At 42.3% G+C, this 23,835-nt stretch overlaps 1 protein-coding gene across 1 annotated transcript in view; it reads right to left on the minus strand.

Moving 5' to 3' along the window:
• LOC105561642 (neurotrimin-like) overlaps positions 1–18,788 on the minus strand; it is a 218,583-nt gene extending 199,795 nt beyond the window's left edge. Inside the window, exon 1 of the mRNA XM_012011805.1 lies at positions 18,579–18,788. Coding sequence (XP_011867195.1) covers positions 18,579–18,705 — 127 coding nt within the window. The 5' untranslated portion in view covers positions 18,706–18,788. The remainder of the gene's footprint in view (positions 1–18,578) is intronic.
• Between the last annotated feature and the right edge of the window lie 5,047 nt (positions 18,789–23,835).

Raw genomic sequence — 23,835 nt, forward strand, 5'->3', positions numbered from 1 at the left:
GTTGCGAACAGAAAACATATCTCGTTCGGGCGTGTAATATTAAAATCTCTAATCCACGCAAATCTCCCGTGAAACTGGAATAGAGACCGGGGATATCCCGCTCGTTCTTTACACGCGCGGAATATCTCTAGTTCAATATCGCGCGCGTTATAAAAGAAAGATCCAGTAGCATGCAAACGACGTCATGACTCGTCGTGCTCTCGCAACTCTTCCACTCGTGCGCGGCGTGTTTCTTCATATCGATTCGCAGTCCGTTATTCGACGTCGAGTGCTTAGCAAGTTGTTTGAAAAGCATTGCAGGCGCTGCAATCCTGAGGTCGTTATAAATACTTCAGCCTGTTGTTTCCAACGATTGTTGCGAGTTGTTTCAAGAGGCAGTCATATGCAGTATTCGTATTAGCTCGTTTTCCGTTTTAATGCCGGATAAGTTAGCCTCACGTGTTACGCGCAAACGGCTATTGCACAACAACAGCAATTACACGAAACACGAAAGTGAAGTGAACCGTTTCGCAGGATTATCGCGATTCCTCAATCTTTGAGGTTTCAGTTCGCGCTAAATTACTCGCTGTTGCGCGGCGCAAAAGTGCATGAATATTGCAATTTTGATAAGCAGCAACGTCAATGTGCAAATAATTAATCGCGTTGAAATTAATTGATTTGTTTCCGCATTACGTGCTGCCTTAGAAGAACTCGCGAAGACGCGCGGGTAGAAAAACTGTAAACGTCACAAACGTCACAATGTATTATCGTAACTCTCTAGTAGAATCGACATTTCGGAGCCCTGCCGACTATCATTGGTGCTTGTCCATGCTATTTTTCTGTTTCACTTTTCTCCGCTGACCTTTTTACTCCGTTTCTATCCGAGTTTCTCCCGCGCGCGTTTTCGCCTACTTCTATTAGAACGTCCCGCGAACCATCGATGCGATCCTTTCGAGTTTTCCTCTTTGAAACTTCTTTATACGTTTTCTTGCTCGAAAGTTCTTGACTCTCCGCCGATCTCAGCCGCTTCCTCGGATACCTCCGCTCGCAATGTTACGATGCTTCTACATCGTTCTTACCTCCGACGCTGTTATTTCGAGATTCTAACTACGGGCCAAGGGCCTACCCGCGCCCGATATCCTTAGACTCGTTCAAATCGAATCGTTCTACACGTAATTCACAACTAACGAGTTTCCTTAATCTGTTTCCCTCTAAATAGCCTCACGTCGTTCGTTTTCTCAACCGAGAGATAAGGAACGTGATAAAAATCTATAAACATTCCATCTCGTCAAATCTGTAATTCTCACGCGGAAAGGATTTTCTCTTCAAATTCAGCCTGAAAGTCGTGTAATCGTGGAACAACGTGACATTTCGAACAACTATAGAGGAGTTTTTGAAATTTTACTACGCATTTTACTATAAGTAATAAATATAAAATTCTTCAAAATGCCGTGTTGTCCCACGATTTGCAGGACAAATTTTAAGAGAAATAAACTCTTAAGGATATATTGGACGTACAATCTTAGACAAAAGTGCATGAAATTGCTAGATGTAAGAAACTTGAACGATAGTTGGAGTCTTATTTGTACTCCTACAAAGGTATTTTTCACTTTACAAATGTTTTTCCCTGCATTATTTGCCATTTTTTTCACTTATGAGCCTGAACTTTCGATAGTGAAAATACCCTGATTTCAACTTAATAACGTCAAATACTTTCAAAACTAAAAACATTATTCAGCAGTGCTGGTAAACAAATGTGATTTCAAGATACATATCGTGCCGACAGCAAGAGTATCTCAAGTTATATTTTATTTCTTTAAAACGGCGTAGCAAAGACTATTGAAACTTGGTAGATATTTTCATCTATTCGTATACTAGATGTATAAAAAAATTGAAAACACTAGTACTATTTCTTCTACACTTTTTTAACTGTTTTATCCGTGAAGATCGGCTCTTTCCATAAGAGTACGTGTAAAATCAATGTAAATTAAAACAGTTATATCTCAGCGACCGTTTAGTGGATGCATTTTTACTTTTCTGCAGTACATTAGAAAGACTAAAAGAACAGTTTCGCAAATTTTTAGCGACTCTGTACTATTTTGAAGATAGGTCCGACACATTCTTAAAGAGCTAATGGTTGCGTTAAATTTATTCAACGGTAGCTGATGCGTGCGAATTATCGTAAGATCCAAAGTTGGAAATGTAATCGGACAAGTATATCGCAGGACGGCAATTTATGTGACAAAGGCAGTAAAAATGCGACAGGTTAAAAGTTTTAATGCAGGATATTAAGAGATACAATCGTACGGATCTGGCGAAGTTTAGGGAAGGAAAAAATGGAATTCTGCCAAGTTTAATTCTTTGACCTTTGCGTCGCCTATACCGCATAATTTTGCCTCGGAAGGCTCAAACGCCACGTGCAACCGTTTTCGTTTGTTTTCTCCTTCCCCCTTTTTTTCTCTCCACGCTGCCCAAGAAATATCCCTTCAGAGTCGGTCATGACAGCGACCACTCTGTTCTCTTATACTTGCTCGCACCCCCGCAGATCGGATTACCTGCTTTCGAAGTAATTAGAAGTTCGTCAGTTTCTTGTCAGCCCCATAATTAAAATCAGTCGGCGGCTTGAATTAAAATAATGAATAATTATTCGAAATTAGTTTTGCCGCCCTTCTCCCCCCCACCCCAACCCCCGCCACTTGAAAATGTATGGCTGTGTAGCCGCCGTGTTTGCGGAAAGTTCGCGGTTCTCGCAATGCACTCAACCGCAGTGCATCACACACAAATCGCGTACATTTCATCTGGAGATGCGCCCGCGGTACAGCGAGCGCATGACGAAACTGCACGGATGCTAATGAATTACTCGGTACAAGGGCATTCTTCACTTTATTCAATTATTCGTTAATCTCAAAGAAAGCTTTTTTTGTAATTGCACTCTTGGATCAACTCGCCGTGTACTTTTAATATATTATAAATGCGGGAGAGAAAACTTTTTGGAGAGGGGGGATTCAGGGCTTCCGCGTTCTGTCACACATCTATAATAAAAAAAAAGAGAGAATACCGTGACTATAATGCAACAGGTCGCAGACATGTACGATCTGCCGCTAGGGAGTTGAGCAACATGCAAGGCTCGCGTACTTTACAATAAGACGCATTTTTGCTCGAGAAGGCACACAAGATTTATATTGTCCATAGAAAATTTGCCGAGTTCTCAATAGAAAGCAGCGAGCCGTAGCGCGCCTCGCGTCGCGCCGTACGCCGACTCTTATCCCCGAGACGTTGCGTTTCGCTTGCAAATCGTTGAATTTCGCTTTGATGTGAACGTTCAGTCGCGTCGCAAAATTGTCCGCCGCTCGTTTACATTCGCGGAAACTCTATTCGCCGTGTGTAACGCACCGCGACAGGGAAAACCGCTGATTCGACCATATCCCGCTAATTAAATCAGTTTTACAGGGCAAACCAGATTCATTACTAATGAACAGCGCGCATAGACGATGTAGTACATTTCGCAATTCCACTCGCGGTAATCGCTGGCGCAACAAAGCTGGCCCGACGCGGACACGCCGGCAGGACGGACACATTTATACCTGTTGCGAGCTAATGCTAATCAAATGGCGAAAGCGCAGGCCTTTACGCGAATCGAACGAAGGAAGGGCTTTCGACCGCCGCGCGCCAAAAACGTACCGAAAGGCACAATTAGCAGCGAACAGGCGCGAATACGCATAAGTGCGGTGGAGCAACGTAATCGGTCGGGGAGGGGAAAAAAGTGCCCGGGGCAACTGCAATTCATTTGCCGCGCGAATTCATTTCGCGGCCTGGTTTATTTTTATAACAACTTTAGATATCCGCAACATTCCGCGGCGCGGAGTATAACGAACGCACGCGAGGCAGAACACGAAACTTCACACCGAGTAATGGACCTAATTTAATAAACGTTCGTGCCCCCGGAGATAGCGTTGTAAGAGAAATGTCTCTCCCTCCCCGCGTCGTTTTGTATCTATTTGCCGCTTTCTTGTTCCCGCGCGGATATTGTATAAGGACGAATAGACGTCTTATTTATTTATCGGCGACAAATGCACGATTCCCCCGGGAATAATTCCGCCGTTAGCGAGACGCTTGGCTTCACAGGATTCCCAGGATTGCGCCTCAAAGTGACCGTATTGCTCAATACTGATAGCCAAATTCGTTACAGCGAACAGTAAACTATCCGGATTCGTTTATAGTAATTTAGTTACGCGCGACTGAGAGTCGGGCGTACTTGTTATAAGTTTAATATAACTCGCTGAATGTAAATTGTCCAGATCCTCGCGAAATCTGCGAACTAATCCTTAGACCCGGGCGCAACGTTGATGCGTCGTTCTGTTGCAAGGCAATGCATGCAGTGTCTAGTTGTCGTCGAAAGAGACAGAACGAGAGAGAGAGAGAGAGGGAGGGAGGGGAGGTTGAAATCTAATTAGGCTGTCTACGGCTCGATGAGTCGTGCGATAACTCGCAGCTTCAAGATAACTCCGACGGTCTGTTCCTTGGAGCAGCGACGCGCGTGCAACGTCGGTCGATTGGCGCAATTCAATTACAAAAGTTACCGTCAATTGGGAGCACAATAATTCATTAAATACGCGCTACTATCACTGTAGTACCAAAGATTATACCTTACGGAAAGGCCGGTTTCACTGCGTACTTTGACAACTGCCGGACGACCATCTATCCCGATCGCTGAAACGCGCTTGTTAAGAAACTAATGCATATCGTGTATTTTAATAACGACCTAACTAATCTCCAATTCCCGTAATAGGATTCCCGTGGAAGCGTATCAAATATTTCCCCGCGAATTACGTAACCGTAGAAAGTTTCTCATGCGAATTAAAATAATTATTTATTATTGAATTTATTATTCCGCCATTGCGTTCTAGAAGGACGAAGCGATGTACGACGACGACGGCAAATTTAATTTCGTTTTCAATTACTAATTATATTTCCGCAAAAGTAATTTCTGATAAAGTGCAATAAGTAATTTAATTATATCGCGACTGTTCATTTCGAATTCTTGCTTTAAATGTTATTATTTTAATTTGATTTAATTGGACGGAGTGTTGTAATATATCGCGTCAAACGAAATATATACATATATCATTTACCTCAAAAAGTTTAATTTGTACTACTTTGTGTAAATTTTACTTTTATGTACATGTATTTCAGTCTCGCGAGCATATGAAATGGATATTCTGTGCAAATGTTACATCAAAGGTATATTTAAGAGAAAGCTTAAAAATGATAATTAAAACTCGCCGTATGCAATTTAATAAGCCGTTAATATGCAAAATTAAAAAGTATAAGAACACGATGCGCCGCTCATTTCGACTGCTTTGCCAGCGGGCACAATAGGCTTCGTTCGTTAATATTGTTTCCATTTCAAATTCGATATCGCCCCCGCGCCTATCGCGACAGTTGGATGCTCCTGCAAAGACGGAATGAGATAGTAATACTACGCTGAAAACTTAATTATGCTCACAACGACCCGATTAATTACTCGCCTTCGTTCAGTAGCCGCGTTTGCGTTACTTTGGTAATAACTGGATCATGAAATCGCGGGGGCGGGTGGGCTTTGTAGCAAGTGCCAGAGAAAAAGAGGAGAGGAGAGTACGTCCTTATTAATTATTCTGGCTTATCACGGTTTTATAAAAATTGAAGGGTAAAATTTCGAATCGCACAGAAGCCGGCGATCAACGGCGCGAAGCTCATTCTATCATTTACGAGAGAGTTCGGAATACAATTCTATTTATAATTTCGTGTGCCGTTTGTAACATACACACAGATAGATATAACATAAGAATACGTGGTACACGTATGTAAAATTACAACCACAATTCTCTTAAGTTTCTTAAATTAGCACATATAGACACGAAACTCAGTAGCCCAGCTTGACTAATTGTAAGTTATGGTGCAATTTTACACTGGAAATTAACGAAAGATGCGATTAAAATTCTCAATGGAATTTGTATTTATTAAGCTTAATCGAAATAATTCATAAAAATTAAAAATATAACGTGCGAGACTAGTTTCAAAACAGCTTTCCAGTTTTTAATAATATGGCAGGAACGCGCGAAATACATTATTTTTACGAATACCTGTTATATAAAATGCGCTTTTATTTAAATTCTATTAAATTTTAATTAAATTCTCTCATTCGGTGTCAACAATACAGTTTCGCATACCTCAAGTTGCAAAAAATAAAACAGCCCCGAAAGATCCAAAGTAGAATACGTACATCCTTCGGCAGCGGAAAATTGCGGACTTAATGGATTCATGTGCAACTTAGCAAATCGTTTGGCTGTCTTTAACGAGCAGTAAAACAATTCCCGTAGCGGCTCGCGCGATGTATAAATGTGTGCCCGACTTTCGCGTACAATTAAATATACACGGTCGTTAGTGTACACATAACTCGCGCGTTACACGTAGTGGACCGCGTGCAGGACGGGCGAGTGTATTGTAAAAGTCAACGCTGGCTGAGAAGGAAGAGACGAGCAATTAGCGTTATTAAGCACGCTCGATGTCTCTCGTTCCTTCTCTCTGCACGTCCTCGTTGTTATTCTTGCTCGCTCGGCGAATGCACTGCGCATCTTTGCACTTTTTCCTGTTTCACCCGAGGTTTGCTATTGCGATATAATGTTGCGCCTCATTTCCTCTCGCTGGTGTACAAGCAACACCCGGGAAACAATTCTCTCTGTTTTGGCACGCGGTTTATTGCGTCCGCGTATTCACCCTCGCTGAGACCACCAATTCGAAACACCCGAGAGATACATATCGAGTATCTTTATGTGAGAAACAGTTAAGTGAACAATTTGTTTAAAACAGTTTTGCGAAACGATGCATGGCGTGTGTGCGATACAAGTTTTAAACACCGTCATAAATTTTGCACGACGAAGAGCACGTTCTGATTTGTCTGATAAAATGTTCAGCCACCGATGTCGGACAATCGGTTTGGTAAAGTATTGAATATTAGTTCTTGTCGGGACGAAACGTGACAATATCGTTCGCGCTGCACGTTTAAACGCATCAGTCTCTCCTCTCCGACGAATAAAAGCTATAAATAATAAAATATAAACCAAATCGGGGGGGATATCGGGATAACGCTCTGGCGTCCCGTAAGCTGTGAAAAGAAATATTGCTCTTAGCGCAGCGAGACCAGAAATATAAATTAAAAATAGCAGCAGCAATATAAACGGGATTTCAAGGATATCCGGATAATCGGATTACTCAATGGATTTATATCGCTGCCGTCATTGTACCCTGGAAAAACTCTGATGAAAAAACACTAATGTCTAATCTGACACACCCGATGACATATCGACATTAGAAGCGGTCGGGTCGATTGGAAGAAAGATAAATTGATATCGATCGATAAAACTGCGGGATACGCGGTAAAGTATGAAATTTTCTCGCATCAGGCGGCTCTAACGTCAGACGCAAATAAATAATATGTTTTCCCTTTTAATAGAAATGCCGAGTTCCTCCGCAAAAGTGTTAGTCTGTCGAGTTAGTCCATCGCGCCGTGACAAACGGCAAAAATCCCGACCTTAGAAATTAAACGTGCATACGCGTATTTGTTTGCTGACCCGATTCCTTGTGCGCCGTGGCAATTCCGCGCCGACGTTGGAACATGCGGTATTTGCATTTGACAGCGCGCTGAAGAGCCGCCACGAGGTCGGTTCAAGCTTAATCCAGGTCGGACTAAGAGGATTATTGCGAAAATGTTTCAATTGCGGCGTTGCCGAAACGTAACGAGGTCTATAATGTTCATACATCGCGGATGAAGTTCAACTCTGCATCGACGATCATTGTTGCACGTTGTTATAACAACGTATGCGAAAAGTTTTTAAGTCCTCGCTCCGTTTCTATTTACAGCTTACGGCGAAGCTTTATCCCGATCTTTTTTGCGATTTGATTTATACTTTATTACTCGTAGTTTTTTTGTTCGTACGTTTATTAGATTTTTATCTTTTATTCAAGGAGAAGAACGAGAAACGTCTAATCTACACCCAGAAAAGCTCTTTTCTCTGGGCGTAAATTAGGACGTTTCTTTAAAATTTTTGTTCAAACTCAAACAATTTTGACCTCACTACATTCTTTAATTTCAAAGCAACGATCTCTTTACCTTAACCAAAATTTGATTTGATTGAGGCTGGCATTTCTGGAGAATTCATATCTATTTTTTTCAAATCTAACAAATGTTTTAGCAGAGGTAAATAAAAATTTAGTAAAATCAAAGGAACGTGATTTCAACGTATCTCATTTGTTTAACCTGACTAAATCTTCTTTCCGGGTATATCACGATTCTTGTTTAGCTTATAAGTCCGTTATTCGAAATATAAAATTGAACGTATAGGTATACATGTTCTGTATATAGAAAGCTGTATGAAAAGCTTTGAAAAGTCGTAAAACCTTTGCTTGCTGCGAGCGATGGCAGGATACGTGCATTATAAGCGGGTTGCTTCACGTAATTTGCTTTTCAATATTAACAGTATGGCTTATTGCTTTAGAGAATGAGTATTGCCCCCGTATAGCGCGACATCGCTAATTAACATAAACACGAACCAATCTCCACGGACTTGATCGAGCGGCAGCGGTTACTTCGAGTTTCAAACGCGAACGAAGAACAGTTATGTATGAGATGTAAAGGTCGTGTTTGAGTTTGCCATTTGCGTACACAACGAAGACCAATAAATGTTGTTTATACGTCGGGCCGTACGAAATGTACATCCGTTACAAACCGTCTGGCATATGAATGAAAATGGACGCAGGTTGCAATTCTACAGATTGGCAATTACTTTCAACAAACGGATATCTCGCTCGGTGCGCTACCAAATGTGTTAAAACCATTAGAGCCGAGCTCAAAAATTGCTTGTTTGCCAAACTGCTCGCCCAAGTTATCGTATCTGTGTGTAAGATATTTCTCGGATAAAACCGACCGATCTCTATTGCACGTTAATTAGAGAATGTTGGGCACCCGGGGATTGCACGGTACATCGACGAAATCGCGGATACTTCGATCCGAAAGTAACTGTTGCGAGACTTATCTCATTCGTAGCAAACATGTTAGAGTGTAGGAAATGTGTAACAGTTACATGCCATCGCCATTATGCCTTGGGGCTTGTTAGAAAACGTACAGTAGTTGCAGACAGTGTTGATCCACCGCGGGGCACTGAAAATCTGCAATAGTATAGTTAGACAGGTTATAGGCACCGCGACGTTTTCGAAACGTTTGATGGTTCAATGAAACCGATATCCAGAGAACATTGCATCGTTTACAAAGTCTTACAGCGAATTCGGTTGCCTGCACCAGTGCGCACCGAGTGCGCGCTAAGGCTTGTTTACAGTCAATATTCTTATACAGAGTGTACTAAAACCACCGGATATCCTTCTAATCACAGATCCCTTAGAAAATTCCAAGACGAAAATTCTAATACAAAAATGTCGAGGCTATGATAGTTTTTAAATAATAAGCGATTATATTTCACGAATGACAGGCTTGAGATTTCGCGCGCTCAGGCACGGCAACGTGACAGGTGATAAAAGTATTCCTATATGAATGTCGCCCCTTCCATTTAATTCAAGTAAAAATTTGCAACATTTTGTAACTTCGAAGTGTCGCAGCTGTCAAAGTGGTCGATCAATATCAGTCACAATGAAAGTTGTTGCTACGCTAAAAAGGGCGACATTCATATAGGAATACTTTTATCACCTGTCACGTTGCCGTGCCTGAGCGCGCGAAATCTCAGGCCTGTCATTTGTGAAATATAATCGCTTATTATTTAAAAAACTATTGTAGCCTCGACATTTTTGCATTAAAATTTTCGTCTTGAAACTTTCCAAAAAATTTACGATTAAAAGAATATCCGGTGGTCTTAGTACACCCTGTATTTAAGGATCATCTTAAATATCTCTTGAAATATTTCACAGTCAGTAAAATGATCTGTATAGCATCCGCGCGGATCATTTTTTGGCCAAATACTTTTTCAACGTGTATTTAAGACAAAGTTAAATGTAAAAATTGACTATAAACAGGCCTTAGTGTGCACTCAGCGCGCACTAGTGCAGGCAATCGAATTCGCTATTAGCTTGTTCGTACCGTGTAAATAAGTGAGTCGAGTCGGTTCACCATAATAGGGCGTTTTTTTTTAATAATTCGCATCTATCGCAAACTCGTCTATGCGAAATTGTGACTGCGTCAATGAAAACAACAAAGTAATTATTGAAATACACCAATATATTGATCAAGATATTAATATTATAGTTATTAGAATATTAGCACAGAATATTAGTATTAATGTTAAATAGCGTTAATATTAATATCCTGTATTCTATTAATTCTTATACTGCTATCTTCTATAGTTTTCATCGTGTTATAAATTTTTTAATATACTCGTATAATATTCTTTAGAGGGAATAGATTTTTATTCAACGTTCGCGTGATTGTTACATATAATGCGATAGGAATTTAATTTACTTCGCGTAATCAAAAGTTTGCAGTTGTCGTGAAATCTCATTTCAATCTTTGAATGTAAAAACTTTTAAAGGGGAAAAATTGGCAAAATTCGAAACACAAAGTCAAGATTTTCAATCGACGTATCTCTTTTAAAAAGAAATCTGAGCTCTTGTTAACGATTCACAATATACGGATTCACAGAGAATAGCGATTCAATATGTGGAAGAAATTGGTGGAAAAAGAGCATTCCCACTGGAGAACTTGATCGCGTATGAAATCGCGCCGATTTTAGCCTCCAGGCAATCCACTTGTGTGCGCACTGCTGCCAAAACGTGCCCGTTGTATTTCGCGAAGTTCGAAAATTTCACTTGCCACGTAATATCTCGATCCAGGGGAAGAAACGTGTTTTTTTTTATTTAAAAAATGCATCGCAATCCAGTAGTATTTATGCATACTTTTAGTATCGCTGGAAAGGTATGTTTCGTGCTTTATTCGAAAAATTCACGGTGAACCGGTATTCATTCGATTCACGTGATATTAAGCGAAATTTCTATTCAAGCCAAAATTTCAGTATGATATTTTAGCATTAAAATAATAACGTATAAATGACTACTGATATTCAGCGTCATGAATGAAATATTTAGAGAGCGATACAGGATATTCTATCATAGAGTTTCGCACGCAATTAATCTTCCCGCTATCTCCTACCGTTCACTTCTCCCCGACGTATATTTCCAAAATTACGTCTGTTCTTTTCACACGATGAAAGATCAACGAGATACATGTCCGACGAAACTCACGCGAGACATGGGTCAACGAAATAACAGTCTCGGTGTCTCGCAAAGTTCCATAATTATTTTCCCCGCGTTGGAAGGTCTCTAATTACGAGTGGGAAAAAAGTTTATTATACACCAGTCCACTGTATGTTTGACGCTCTTTAAAAAGTACGTCAAATTACGAGGAAAGCTCGAACTCGTCATGAACATGCATCGACGTTACAACGGAGTTACACGTTGTGCAAGAATTTATCGAGAGAAATCTCTCGCGGTCGAAATACCATAAATTACTGCGCCCGGATCGACTTACTGGATACTGTAACCGCGCGCACGCGACTTATTACGCGACTTATTAATACCGTGTTACGATCAAATTATTCTGCCGTTAAATTAATTAGCAAACGTGATTAATTATATTTGCGAGATTGTGTCGCGGACTATCGATATTTAAAAAAAACCTTACAACGAGTCGGTGCGGCGCGTAATTTGCGACCAGTGTATAAGGTTAAACTTTAATATTTCACAAACAAAGCATCCGCGCGCGGTACTTTGTAACCGCTGCGTGAGGTACGATAATATTAAACTGATGACAACGAAATTATTTACTGCCAGTTACTCTTCGCGTGGCGCAAACCCATTTGCCGCATAACGGTGCACAAAAGCGTTGCATGCAGAATATGCCAGAGCATCGGTTTAGTTCGACTGTCAACAATTTCGCGAGTTTTGTTTCGCCGTGCTACTCTGCCAATCGCACTCTCATTAATCCATTATGTTTCCTTAATGCCTCGCGCACGGTACGATAATGGAGGCTCCATACATTTGCCAAATTCGAATCTCACTTCTTTTAAATTCGCCGCCTCACGGGGATGAGATCCTTCTCGCGACATATCGAGCTTTATTTTTGTATGCTATTCTCTATCGATAGAAACAAAATATGATTGTTACTTCGTCTGAAATTTGCATTTAAAAACTTGGCTTGTAGCAGATGGACAAAAAACATAGCGTAGTGCACGATTGAATTCTATCGCACGGGATTAGCAGAGTCTTGTCAGATATCGAAGTTAGCGGAGATTAGAATGGAGAAGGTTGCTTCGGAGATAAACCGGTGATTTCAACAATGATCGCGGCAATCCTTTCTTCTGTCTCGTTAATACCGAAGTAATTAATCCCACCGCCGCGCCCTCAATTAAACATTTTACCCTAAAAGAGGAATAAGTAAAGTTGTTGTTTCGGCGGTTGCAATTTCAGAAGTATGTTGTGCAACTTTCACAGTTGAACGATCCTTCTTGCAGAAAAGTCCGGTATACCGTAGGGATCCATAAATACATTATCCCTCTATAAAAGTTAAATAAGTAAAAGTTAAATTAACTCTAAATCCACCACGTTCCGCACAGACCTGACTCAAGTCTCACGCCTTAGTAGATGAGCTTTGCCACCTGCAAAGACCGTAAATAATGTAATGTATACTTGACGGAATTATTAAAATATTTCTACTTCTGTGGTTCAATATGAAATATTTATGATGTACGCTTTGATTGCTCCGTTTCCTCTAGTATGCTATAATATGGAGATAGCGCCACGTTTTTAGACACCGACATATAAATTAAACATTGAAACGATTAGATTAACATAAAACGTCGCATTTACCATGAACATTTAATTCATCAAAGTGATATTAAGGAAGGATAATATAAATTTTCTCTCTTTCTAACAATACCGTTTTACTATTTCCATTGCAAGGAACTAACGATAGGAACAATCCAGATAATTGTGTGTTTCATTATCGGACATTATTTACAAATTAATTCGATTATTGCAAAACGTTGCGGCGTCTATCTTGCAATAGGGATGTCTTGTTCGCGAAATTCAGACCGGATCAGAATATCTTGCGCATCGATCAGACGGCAAATCAATTTCACGAAGCTTCCACTTCAGCAGTCCGATATTTGCGCAAATAAGCATGACCTGGGGCGCTACGTAAATAAGTTCGATTTATTTGAATCGAAGGAAGCTGACGGCCCGCTGGAGAATTACGTCACACTGTGGCTTTAAGAAATTTAGTGGATGTTTCGCGTTGAGTGCATACCCTCGTTACCCGACTGCCCCCCCGTTTCTACGCCACTGACGCAAGTTATATACAGTCCGTGCATACATCACACGCATGCTTTTGTTGCACGTGGCCAAAGAAAATGCCAGCTGATTTACAGCCGGCATTTACTTTGAGAGCATTCCCTTCTTACTGAAGATAAATCGACAGGAGCCGCGCATTTACTTCTCCTGTCTTTTCTTCCATACCCCAAGATTTACACTTGAAGATACTTAAATCTACTAACGTGCGCGAAGAAGCTATCCCCGCGGTAGCGCGGAGATTTCTACATCTGCTATTTCACTTCAAAACGCGCCCGGGGTTTTACCTTCTTATACTCGCTAAATGAATTTATCTATTCAATTTCCGCGGCTCCCCTTCTGCGCACTCTCCTTCTTATAAAGTAGAATGCCGAAATTTACTTTTCGCCCGGTAAATGAGGTGTCATCGATCACATCGGAGATTAACCTACGCCGCCGGCGACGGTTCGTTCTCCCGCGATTGCTATTATGTCGCGCGAGAATTGCGCGGGACAAAACGCGCGTTGTTCGATGCGCGGGAATACGATGCAAATAAATAAATCATACTTTCCGGGGACAAGATATTACAAGCGTAAGTCCCGTCTCGAGAATCTGCTATTCGGTTAGATTATCGTTTCGCCACAAGATTCAGTGCCCTCCCTCGAGCTTATTTCCATTTACATTCTCCGCTACCACTCGTGCGACCCTTCTTTTACGACTGGCCGAGTACCGTCATAACTGGTACTGCTTCAAACATCCTTTTACTTGGATATCCGGTGCTGAAAATTTTTTATTACATTCACGAGAAGGCAGTAAAACAGCGAACCCGGTGTACGTTCGTACGCGCTATGATATTTTCATGTAAGATGGCCGCTTGGTCCTAATAAGATACGGCAGTCGAAAATCTGCATTACGTGGCCGTATTTCACCGTACGATTTTTAATAATATACCATTTTAAATAATAACCATCGCTAACCGTCGCCTTAAAGAAGACCATTATTTCGATTGGCTTTTGAGCCTTCCACACTACATAAGGAGAAAAATTTGCGAAAGCGGGAGATAGCGGAGATGTTCTATATAAGGAAATCAAATGACGCCCTAAATTTACAAAGAGACACAGAGAACCTTAACGCGATATACGACGGCCTAATAAGGAGCACTTGACATCTTATTTTACGTTTGTCCTTCTTTTTATTTTCTAATTTTGACGTCACTTCTTGGTGTCTTATTTATTCGATTTCTAAAATCTTCTCTTTCCTTTAATTTTTTGTACTCTGACTACATTTTTAGTATTTGTTTTTATTTATTTATCTTTCGTGTTTACTTTTCGATGTAACGTAGCCCCTGACCGTAGTCCCATTGTGGCTGTGGTGTCGGATGGACGTGCCTTCAACAGTTTTCTCCGACCGATATCCAGAGACGGACGACATCTTTTTTAATTTTGAACTAATCTATGCAAATGTAGAGTTGTGATTTCGTCTCGGTGGCTGTACTGCCAATTGTTGAATCGAGTTACTCCAATATTTTGTAGACATTTCCTCGAAAAGGACCGCAATCCGGATGGTCGAAACGTCGGAATAAATTGTTAAATTAAACCACCGTAGCCAGTTTGACGTCGTTAAACAATTTTTCTTCCCGTTTAAAATAATAACCTTTCGCGAATAAATGAAAGTTTACCGCGTAATTGACGAGCTCGATATCGCGGCACCGTTTGTAAAAAGGACAACCGTAATGACGCGACAATCGGCGAGAGTCCTTTCAAAGCTGATAAGTAGCGCGGCACTTAATCACCAAAAGCTTTTACATTCGTGGACGCTCATTGAAGACACCAGTCATATTCGCATTGTTGGTTTGCGAGGACACCTTTGAGAAAATGAGTAAAGCGCGAAGTTGATTTTAACCCAGTTTGTAAATCCTATTAAAAAGTATAGCGCGGCGTCTCTCTGTAAAACTGAAACTTCTTAAATGTCCCGGCGAGGCTGATGGTATTCAGCGATCAAATTCAGTGACCCATTTTCATAATATGGACGGACAGTTTCAATATTTTTTAGGACAGATAGAAGGGGAGAAACGCCATGGCGGTTTAATATTATCTCGGCCAAGATTAAACTTGATTTCATAGATAAATGCTGCAGTGTCGGTATAATTAATTAACTAGAGTTATTGTGAAACAGCTTTGTGTAACATCAAGACCTCAAATGATATTTTTGGTTCTGCACGCGCGCACACACCATGGAAAGACATTACCAGGATATTATGAACGATATAGTGTGTAGAACATACAGCGCACGTTAATGTTTTCAATTAAACCGCGCGCAACCAAATCTACTAATTGTATAAATCAGCAGCTTGGCTTAATTATAAAATAACCGAAATTAATTCCGACGTGCTCGAAGCGACAAGTGTTACACATTAAAATTTTCTGCCGCGTGTAAAAAAAATCACTCAACACGGCTTTTTCTATACTGATGATTCAGCAAAAAGTTATACTTTACGCCAAACAACAGCAATTCGATCTGACGCATATATGAAATGTTGCAGAGCCCATTGTTAGCATGAAACAAGAGAACCTTCCAAAAGATCGATAGCAATTATAGTTTTCTAATTTTTTGCTTTTTTTGCACGTGCAGGTATTACATCACGTGAATTTTAGAAAACTCCAATTTACTCTCTAAAAGTCAATCAGTGCATGATCACTGAAAGCAATTATAAGTATAAAAATAATTCAGTGCTACACTTATGGTACACCTGTGAGTCAGCGAATATTCACTGTTTTCAGTGACAATCCACCGATTGACCTTTAGAGAGTAGGCAGTTTCGAAAAGATTCTGATAAAATGACGCTGGACGTCGGATCTAATTGTAAAGGAATTAATTCTTTTAGGAAGACGCGTGCAAGTTTTGAACATTTCCCATGCGCGATTGGCTGGCAATACGGCAATTTGTGCGCACTCGGTATTTTATACGACATTGCGACGATGCGTAGAATGTATGAGAGAAATTAGTCAGACGAGGCAGCGCTACCTCAGGAATTTCATATTCATCCCACATCTGCGAGACCAAATTGTATCGCGGTGTCCCGCGTAATCGCCCAAAATCGTTGGTGCTCGAATCGCATTTGGCAGTTACACGTGTATAACCAATTTTCCCAACGCAAAACGTTTTATCTTACATCGAGAATTGTGATACGTAGATAACGACGCGAGTTGGGGGGGGGGGAGAATAAAAACGTTGCGCCACATTAAACACGAGCGGTTGCGTCGAACAAATACAAAACGTCCGCGAGTTTCATGCTTCGCGCGCAAAATCATTCTTGTATTCGTTCCTAAAGTCGTGTATATGATTATGGGAATTGCAAAAATATTTGCATCGTCAAATTCCAAACTACGACAAGTATTTGTACAAAAACGCACGATGCGTGGAAACTTGCATTTTCGACTCGTTGAAATAAACTCGTGATGTAGACAAAGGCGTTGGAAATTTTTTAATGTCATCACATTTCCGTGAGAGTTTGTTAAAATTTCGCTATTTAGTGAAACGTCATTTCGGCACTAAGCACCAAACTGGTTCATATAGTGTAATCTTGTATCAATACAGTGAATAGTAATCAGCTCAAGGGCTTCATATTCCTCTGCATACAGAATACAACCTAATTATGACAAACATATCGCGTAATTTCGTCAAAATCATTAAAGCGCGAATAATATAACCGGAAACATGAAATCCTAATTTCATTTGATGTAGTATCATAGTATAACTAATTGTTTGTTGCTCGGGAGAGCAGGCAAACTTGCACAACTAAAAGCAGTTTCTACAAATAGAACAATCTGTCATTGTATGTGACATACCAGTTGTCACACAAAATTCGGTAACATATCTCAAAGAATAATTAAAGTCAAGAAATATATAAAATCAAGAAATAAATAAAAATTATATATATAATTAAAATCTAGCGGAGAATTAAATAAAAGGATTTTGAAAACACGTCGAAACGAGACTTTAATTCGTCAACGTAAATAGAATCTTCCTATTTGCAACTAATAGCGTGAGTCCACATCTTTCTAATAACATTTCCGTGTTTTACGCGACGAATAGAGACATTTTCTTGCGACTGCGGCAACAGCGTCTTACAGTAACAGCGCAGCGTCAGCACATAAAAAGATTAATTAAGAAATTATAAAGTTGTGTCTCAACTTTTTCTTCGTGCATCATCATACTTTAACGTAATTTATTATAAAGTAAATCTTATCCGAGGCCACCGTGTCTTTCTGTGATCTCGCAAAACAACGCCCGCGAGAATTTGGTCGAAGCTCGTTATCTCGTTATGCACTTGTTCCGCACAATCACGTATTCCGGGCAGAATTTCTTTGTTGATGCAGAAAGATTGAAGAAAAAGTTCTTGTTACATGCTTATCATCCAACACCAACGAAGAAATTGCAAGAGCGTACACTTGTGCGGCGCGTAAGATCTCTTTTTCTTTTGTCGACTCAATATTCATGATATTTAGAACCGATTTACGAGATAATTAGCCGACATTTAAAAGAACGTGGCACTCGGAGAACCAAGTTGAAATGCATTTCGCGTCGGAGTAAGTACGAGGGATGCTCTTGATACATGGAATAATGAGCGAGAGAGGTACGAAGCGGAACTAGTACGCATCCCGCTTATACTTCCCAGTTATCCTCGACGACTTGATTCCGCGCCGAGAAGCTATTGCATAGACGTCTCGAATTACTCCCCACGCGAGCCAACCAACTCTCTCTCTCTCGTCTACGAGAGCCGCATTCGTAGAGTAAGAGGCACGCACCACAAATCCGCGCTACGTGGAATACCAGCACTAGAGACCTAGTCGCGTTACTCTACGTGGAAACAAGGGAGAACAATCACCGCGTCCGACCGTCGCAACGACGACGACGGTGACGGCGGCGACGGCGGTACCGAAACTCGTTAAACTTCCCGCACACGCGGAACGGGGTAACAAAATTCCTACCGCACGGAGGGTGGCCGCGCAGTTCGCACGGGTAGATTCAATTAGCATCGCGGCGGAGTGAATTTAGCACTCGCGAGCGCAGGGGGAGCGAGACTCCGTCTCACGTAGGAGTACGCAGATGTACTCCGACAATCGAGACGCGTCGCCGGCCAAATCGTAGGATCGAGTCGCGGGGGGCGTTTGATCGACAGCGGACCGCGGCGATGCTGAGACCGCGCGGAAACCGATCCTTTCGCTTGCACTCACCGGATGCGACGGGGTTGTCGGTCCATGCACTCCCCGCGATCGTGGACAGCAGCACGGCGCCGGTCAACAGCCGGAGTCGGCCGCGCGCGGTTCCCGGGACACGTTGAACACGTCGCTCACTGATCATCGCGGTACCGGATGGACGAGAGGGTGCGCGACCGGCATCCCGACTGAGGGTTGTACCGAGAGCGTGTTTCTCTACCTCCCGCATCATCCCCTCTCGTTTCCCGCCACGCGCAGACGCCTCCGCTCGCTCGCTACTCGGGCTTCCGCCGCCGACTCTCGAGCCACCCCCCACCGAGCGCCGTCTTAATCCCACTCACTTATCTCTTATCAATAGGTGACGATTAATTATCCCTCTACCCTACGCGTCGCAGCCGCGTCGCTGCGCTTTCGAGGTCGGGACCTCGCAACCTGTGGCACGCTCGTCTCGGGGGTACCTTGGGATATGTCTTTTGGCATCAGCCCTGAGGACGGAAGATATGAACGCAAGAATAATATCACTTCGTCGACGCCGAGAGTCGCTTGGCCTCCGCTCGATTTATGGCCGGTCGCGATCGTAATATGTGTTCGGGGGAGGATTCGGGGGCTTCGGGAGCCGGCGATAAATAAAGTTTCGCGCGACTTGTAAAAGAATTTATTAAAACCGGTAATGCCGCGCGGTGCATACGCGCGCAAAATTTGGAAACAAGCGCGCAAGTACATACGTAACTGTACCCGGTACAATTTTGCGCCGGGGGAAGAGAATGAAAAACATAAATTGAGTTTAGTAGATGAGTCCGGGCTGTTGGAAATTGAGTTAAAATTACATGAGTAATTATCCCTCTATCCGCGGCACACTGTCGCGCCGAGTAACATTGTTCAACGAAATGAAGAGTAATTAACACATTTGTGTTAAAAATCTTGCGTTACTTACTTCACGAAAAACTTGACGGTTTCTTCTTAATCTGCTTAGGGGAGAGAAAAGCTCCCTTGGGGCCTGACACGATACAAGTTAACATAAGTTTCCAGCTCAAACGACTAGATATAACGACGATCTACGGGAGGCGGGGGGGGGGGGATTGCTTTAAAGTCTAGTAAAAGTAAAATTAATTTTATTCCGTCTCGAGACAAACGTACTAAAAGCTGAAAGCTACAATCTGCAATTAGGATCGGCTTTTCATTGATCCAAAACTTAAAGCTTCAAGATACAAAATAATTTTTTAACGCAATTAGCACTCTCCTATGGCGCTCGTTAGCTACGCCTTTATCTCAATAAACCTTTTAATCTGCATTCCGTTTCTCTTATACGATTGGACGTATAAAATAGCTGTGCAGCATGCCCGAATTTTCCTTCACGATAATCTCCACCGCGGAATAATGGCATTGTCGTAATCATAGTTATAGAACGTAAACTTGATGAGAATTTAGATTTAAAAATATATATATAATAACATTTGAGATACGTTTTATTTCCATCGATGCTAAAAGTATCGGCGAAAGTGAAAGATAAGCTTGATAAATGTTTTTTATCGTAATCAACGTTATTGTATATGTTTTAGCATATCGCGAACACGGATATATTAAAGGTACTTTATGTGATGGCAAATACATACATGATATTGCACGTGTAACTTTCATCTATTGACTGCAGATATTAGTTTGGCTGTTACGTAAGCGCAATTTGGAAGTTCATACATATTCAGTCAATCCATTCGCCTTTACGTGGAATAAACGATAAAGATAATTGATCATGTGAAATATCGATTAGCTATATCGGGAATAGTTTAATGGATTTTGCTAGAAAGCGTGATTAATAAACCTGCAAAGGAAATCTGATTTTCATTGACATATGATGGACGGAAGATATTTTTGGGTCGGCCCTTAATTGCTTATTCCATAAAACATAATTGCGATATAATGAATTGCGCGCCGAGCTTGATTGATGTTCGCGAGTATAAGTTGCGCGGACATTTGGGAGAAAATAACCGCGTTGGATTTTTCCTTTCAATCTCCCCCCCCCCCCCCGATATCTCTGTCGATATTGACATTATTTCAACTTTAATAGCTTCCGGCCAGTCACACATTACCCGTTTTGCTTGCGGTGTACGGCGCGCGATAAAACACGAGTTCTATTTTCACCTCAACATATCCGAAATGAAGTTGCGCGCTATACTTCTCGTTCGTAGTTCATGCAAGTTGCAACGCATATCATGTATGCAATCATTAAAATCAAGGATTACGGGATATTAACAATGATCCACGACTGAACGAATATGTCGTAAATATTTCACATAATGCGTACATGGTGAAACACGTATTACAATTGAATGTTATACAATAATCGCGATATCGCGGATGGTGGACCACTCAAAATTTCATCTATTCCAATAACACGTGTTTTACTCGTCCCCGTACGATAATGAATGTATTAATCATAGATTATATTTTGCGGCGATCCCGCGTCCCGCTCGACGTGCGCCGTGGCTGGGCGCGAGATAAACAGGCGTAAACGGCCTCGTAATCGTTGCTCCCGCGTTTAGACCCGGGCGAGGGAGATCTCACGCGAGGTGAATAATGCTCCCACGGAGGTGTGGATCGCAATATCGCGGCGTATGGAAGAACGCCGTGCACCAGATACGCGAGTTCTTGCGGCACTCGTGCTGGAAGGCGTGTCGGGAGACTCCGGGGCGCCAGAAGATGCACTGCCATTGTAGCCCCCAACTTCTGTGTGACGACGGTGGTCCTCCGTTGCCTTTCCACCACACCCCTCTCTCTCTCTCTCGCTTTCCTTCTCTCTCGTCCTTGCCTCCCGCTGCCGCCTTCTGTGCTCCTGTCGCGCGTCTGTCCTCACGTACGTGCAAACCCCTGCCGGCCGAATATTGTCTGCCAGCGGTATTTCAGCTGGCTCTCGTGTGTGCGGTCCGAGGAGTCCACTCCGTTTTCGGGCGAGCATCCGAGCGCAGTGTACCGCGGTAAGCTCTATATATGCGCAGTTCGCCACCGAGCGAGGCGTGTAAAGTGGGTGTAGGACCGAGATCCGAACGTAATTCTGACCTATAATTTTCGGGACAAGCCGTTTGAAACTTTCGAGACGCGCGCGGTATTTAATAAGCGTGGCGTATACTACGGATTAGGGGAATACATGTGAATTACGCGCAAGCCGAGCGGACTTGGCCTATAAAGAACGCGAAATCTCTATTGGGGTAGTTAGTGGCATGCCGCCAGAAGGGTTATTGCCAAGCGGCGAGCAAAGAAGGAAACGAGAAACTTTCATATCGCTAATAACTGTATCTCAATTTGCAGCTTATTGAGAGAAGAGAGAAATTTGATTGCCGGAAACTATTCCATCTCTAGCATTGAGTCGAGACCGGGGAGTTTCTAAAACACAATACAAAAATCACTAATGTAACGATGAGTTTTTGTATATATGTATATGGGGTGAATCATTTTCATTTGCCACCCCTAATGGCTTACTTGGTTTCAGTTTGAGAGCGGAATGTTTCAGACAGGGGTTGTTCGTATTAATTAGTAGAATGAGATGGTATAATAAACAATAGGCGGTTCCACTTAAAAAATTGACCTTCACGTGACCTTCAAGCAACCTTCAAGGTGAAATTAACTACGAACCACTTTTGCCTGAGACATTTTGTTCTCGAATTGCAGCCAGGTGGGTTATTACGGGTGGTGAATTAAAATGGCTCTCCCTGCATGATTAATTGGAGAAAGTGCCATTTTTTGCCATTCGTGGTAACCTAACAACCTAACAAACCGCAACATTTCTGTGCGAATTCTCTGTATCTTTCCAACTCAGACTACGCGCCGATTATCTGTCAATCTTGAAACGTTGCCTCTTGTTGGAACAGTAAATCCATGTAATACTTTAATTCGGTTTAAGTTTTTATGCTAATAAGCATTATACATATTTAAATCACCAAAGAAAGAATTTATTGCGAAAAATACCTCGGGATTCGAACGTAGACTCTGTAGTCCGTGACGGGTGTCTTTCTAAATTTCAAATGTCTGAATTTATACTAAATATACGCATATCTTATGAACTTGGCGTTAAATTGAAACGTAAGTGATATTAGTCGGCATTGAAAAATTACGATTGACAGCGATATCCTGTTCACGTTGTCCTTCTCCTTCTCTTGCCGCGTTCTGCGGATATATTTAATGTCGCGCCATGTTACCCACATGATTATTTCCATAACTTTCATAATCAGCGTGAGATTGTGGCCTGGTATCGAGACAAAGGGTCATGTAACGTCGTTCCCGTTTTCCCTCCGAAACATTTTGCCGGCACGCAGCCTCGTGTTGGCGAACAAGCGGGCTACGTAGCGACGTGGAACGGAAGACGGACCACTCCGGAAGCGACGGCACGGTTCGCCGATGTGTTCGGGAACATCAGTGACTTTGCGGGAGGCGCTCGCTTCACTGTCTGCCTATCCCATAAAGTTACATCTCGCAAATTGCGTTTGTCAACAACGGCTAATTGCCGCCGAGAATGTTACTCGACTATGAAGTGGCTCATAATTATGCTGATGCATCCCCGTGTGGAATCGAATTATCTCGCCGAGCGCCGCGAGCGGCAAAAAGGAGGAGCCTTACACCTTTTCGCCTTCGATGGGGCAACGGCGCCGCGCGTCTCGCGGAAACCGGCTGTATTTTTGCGGATCGTACTTCCGGGCGTGTCTGCGGAGAACGCAAACGGGATCGTGACTCACCATTCGCCGTCGGCCACGCCGAGTACGCGAGCGAACCGAGCACGCTGAACCCGTCTCGCTCGGGCGGGGGGCCGAAGATTATTATGAATAAATTTGCGCTTCCGCGCAGTCGGGTCTGAACAGCGTCTAAATTTCCGAAATTTGCGATTTTCCAAATAATATGTTAATAAGAATTTGAAATTCGCCCCGCGCTGAGAAGGCATAATCCTACGAGTCGTAACTTTGGTCCTTGGTACGCGTGCCGCCTACACTCTCGCTCGTAGTATCGTCGAGAGTAATTCGCCCCCTCAAGCCAAGTTCTTCATTAGGACGAGCTGCACGGTGACGTTATAGGAAGCATCTGCTTAACTTCCGCGATCTCTGTTTATAATCAGAAATGGTGCGGCATGTGTGTAACTCATCGTCAGACTGCTGGCTAGAAATTATTCGGTAACTTCCTAGCTTGTTTGCGCCGCTGGATGCATTTGGATTCGCGAGCTTCTTAAGAACGAGACGAGGGCACGCGCATACGTTAACGCCGAAATGGCAGCGGTGATTCCATCTCCCCCCCC

This window comes from Vollenhovia emeryi, unplaced genomic scaffold (genome assembly GCF_000949405.1).
Source record: "Vollenhovia emeryi isolate VEMERY1.0 unplaced genomic scaffold, V.emery_V1.0 DF939204.1, whole genome shotgun sequence".
Classification (NCBI taxonomy): Eukaryota; Metazoa; Arthropoda; class Insecta; order Hymenoptera; family Formicidae; genus Vollenhovia; species Vollenhovia emeryi.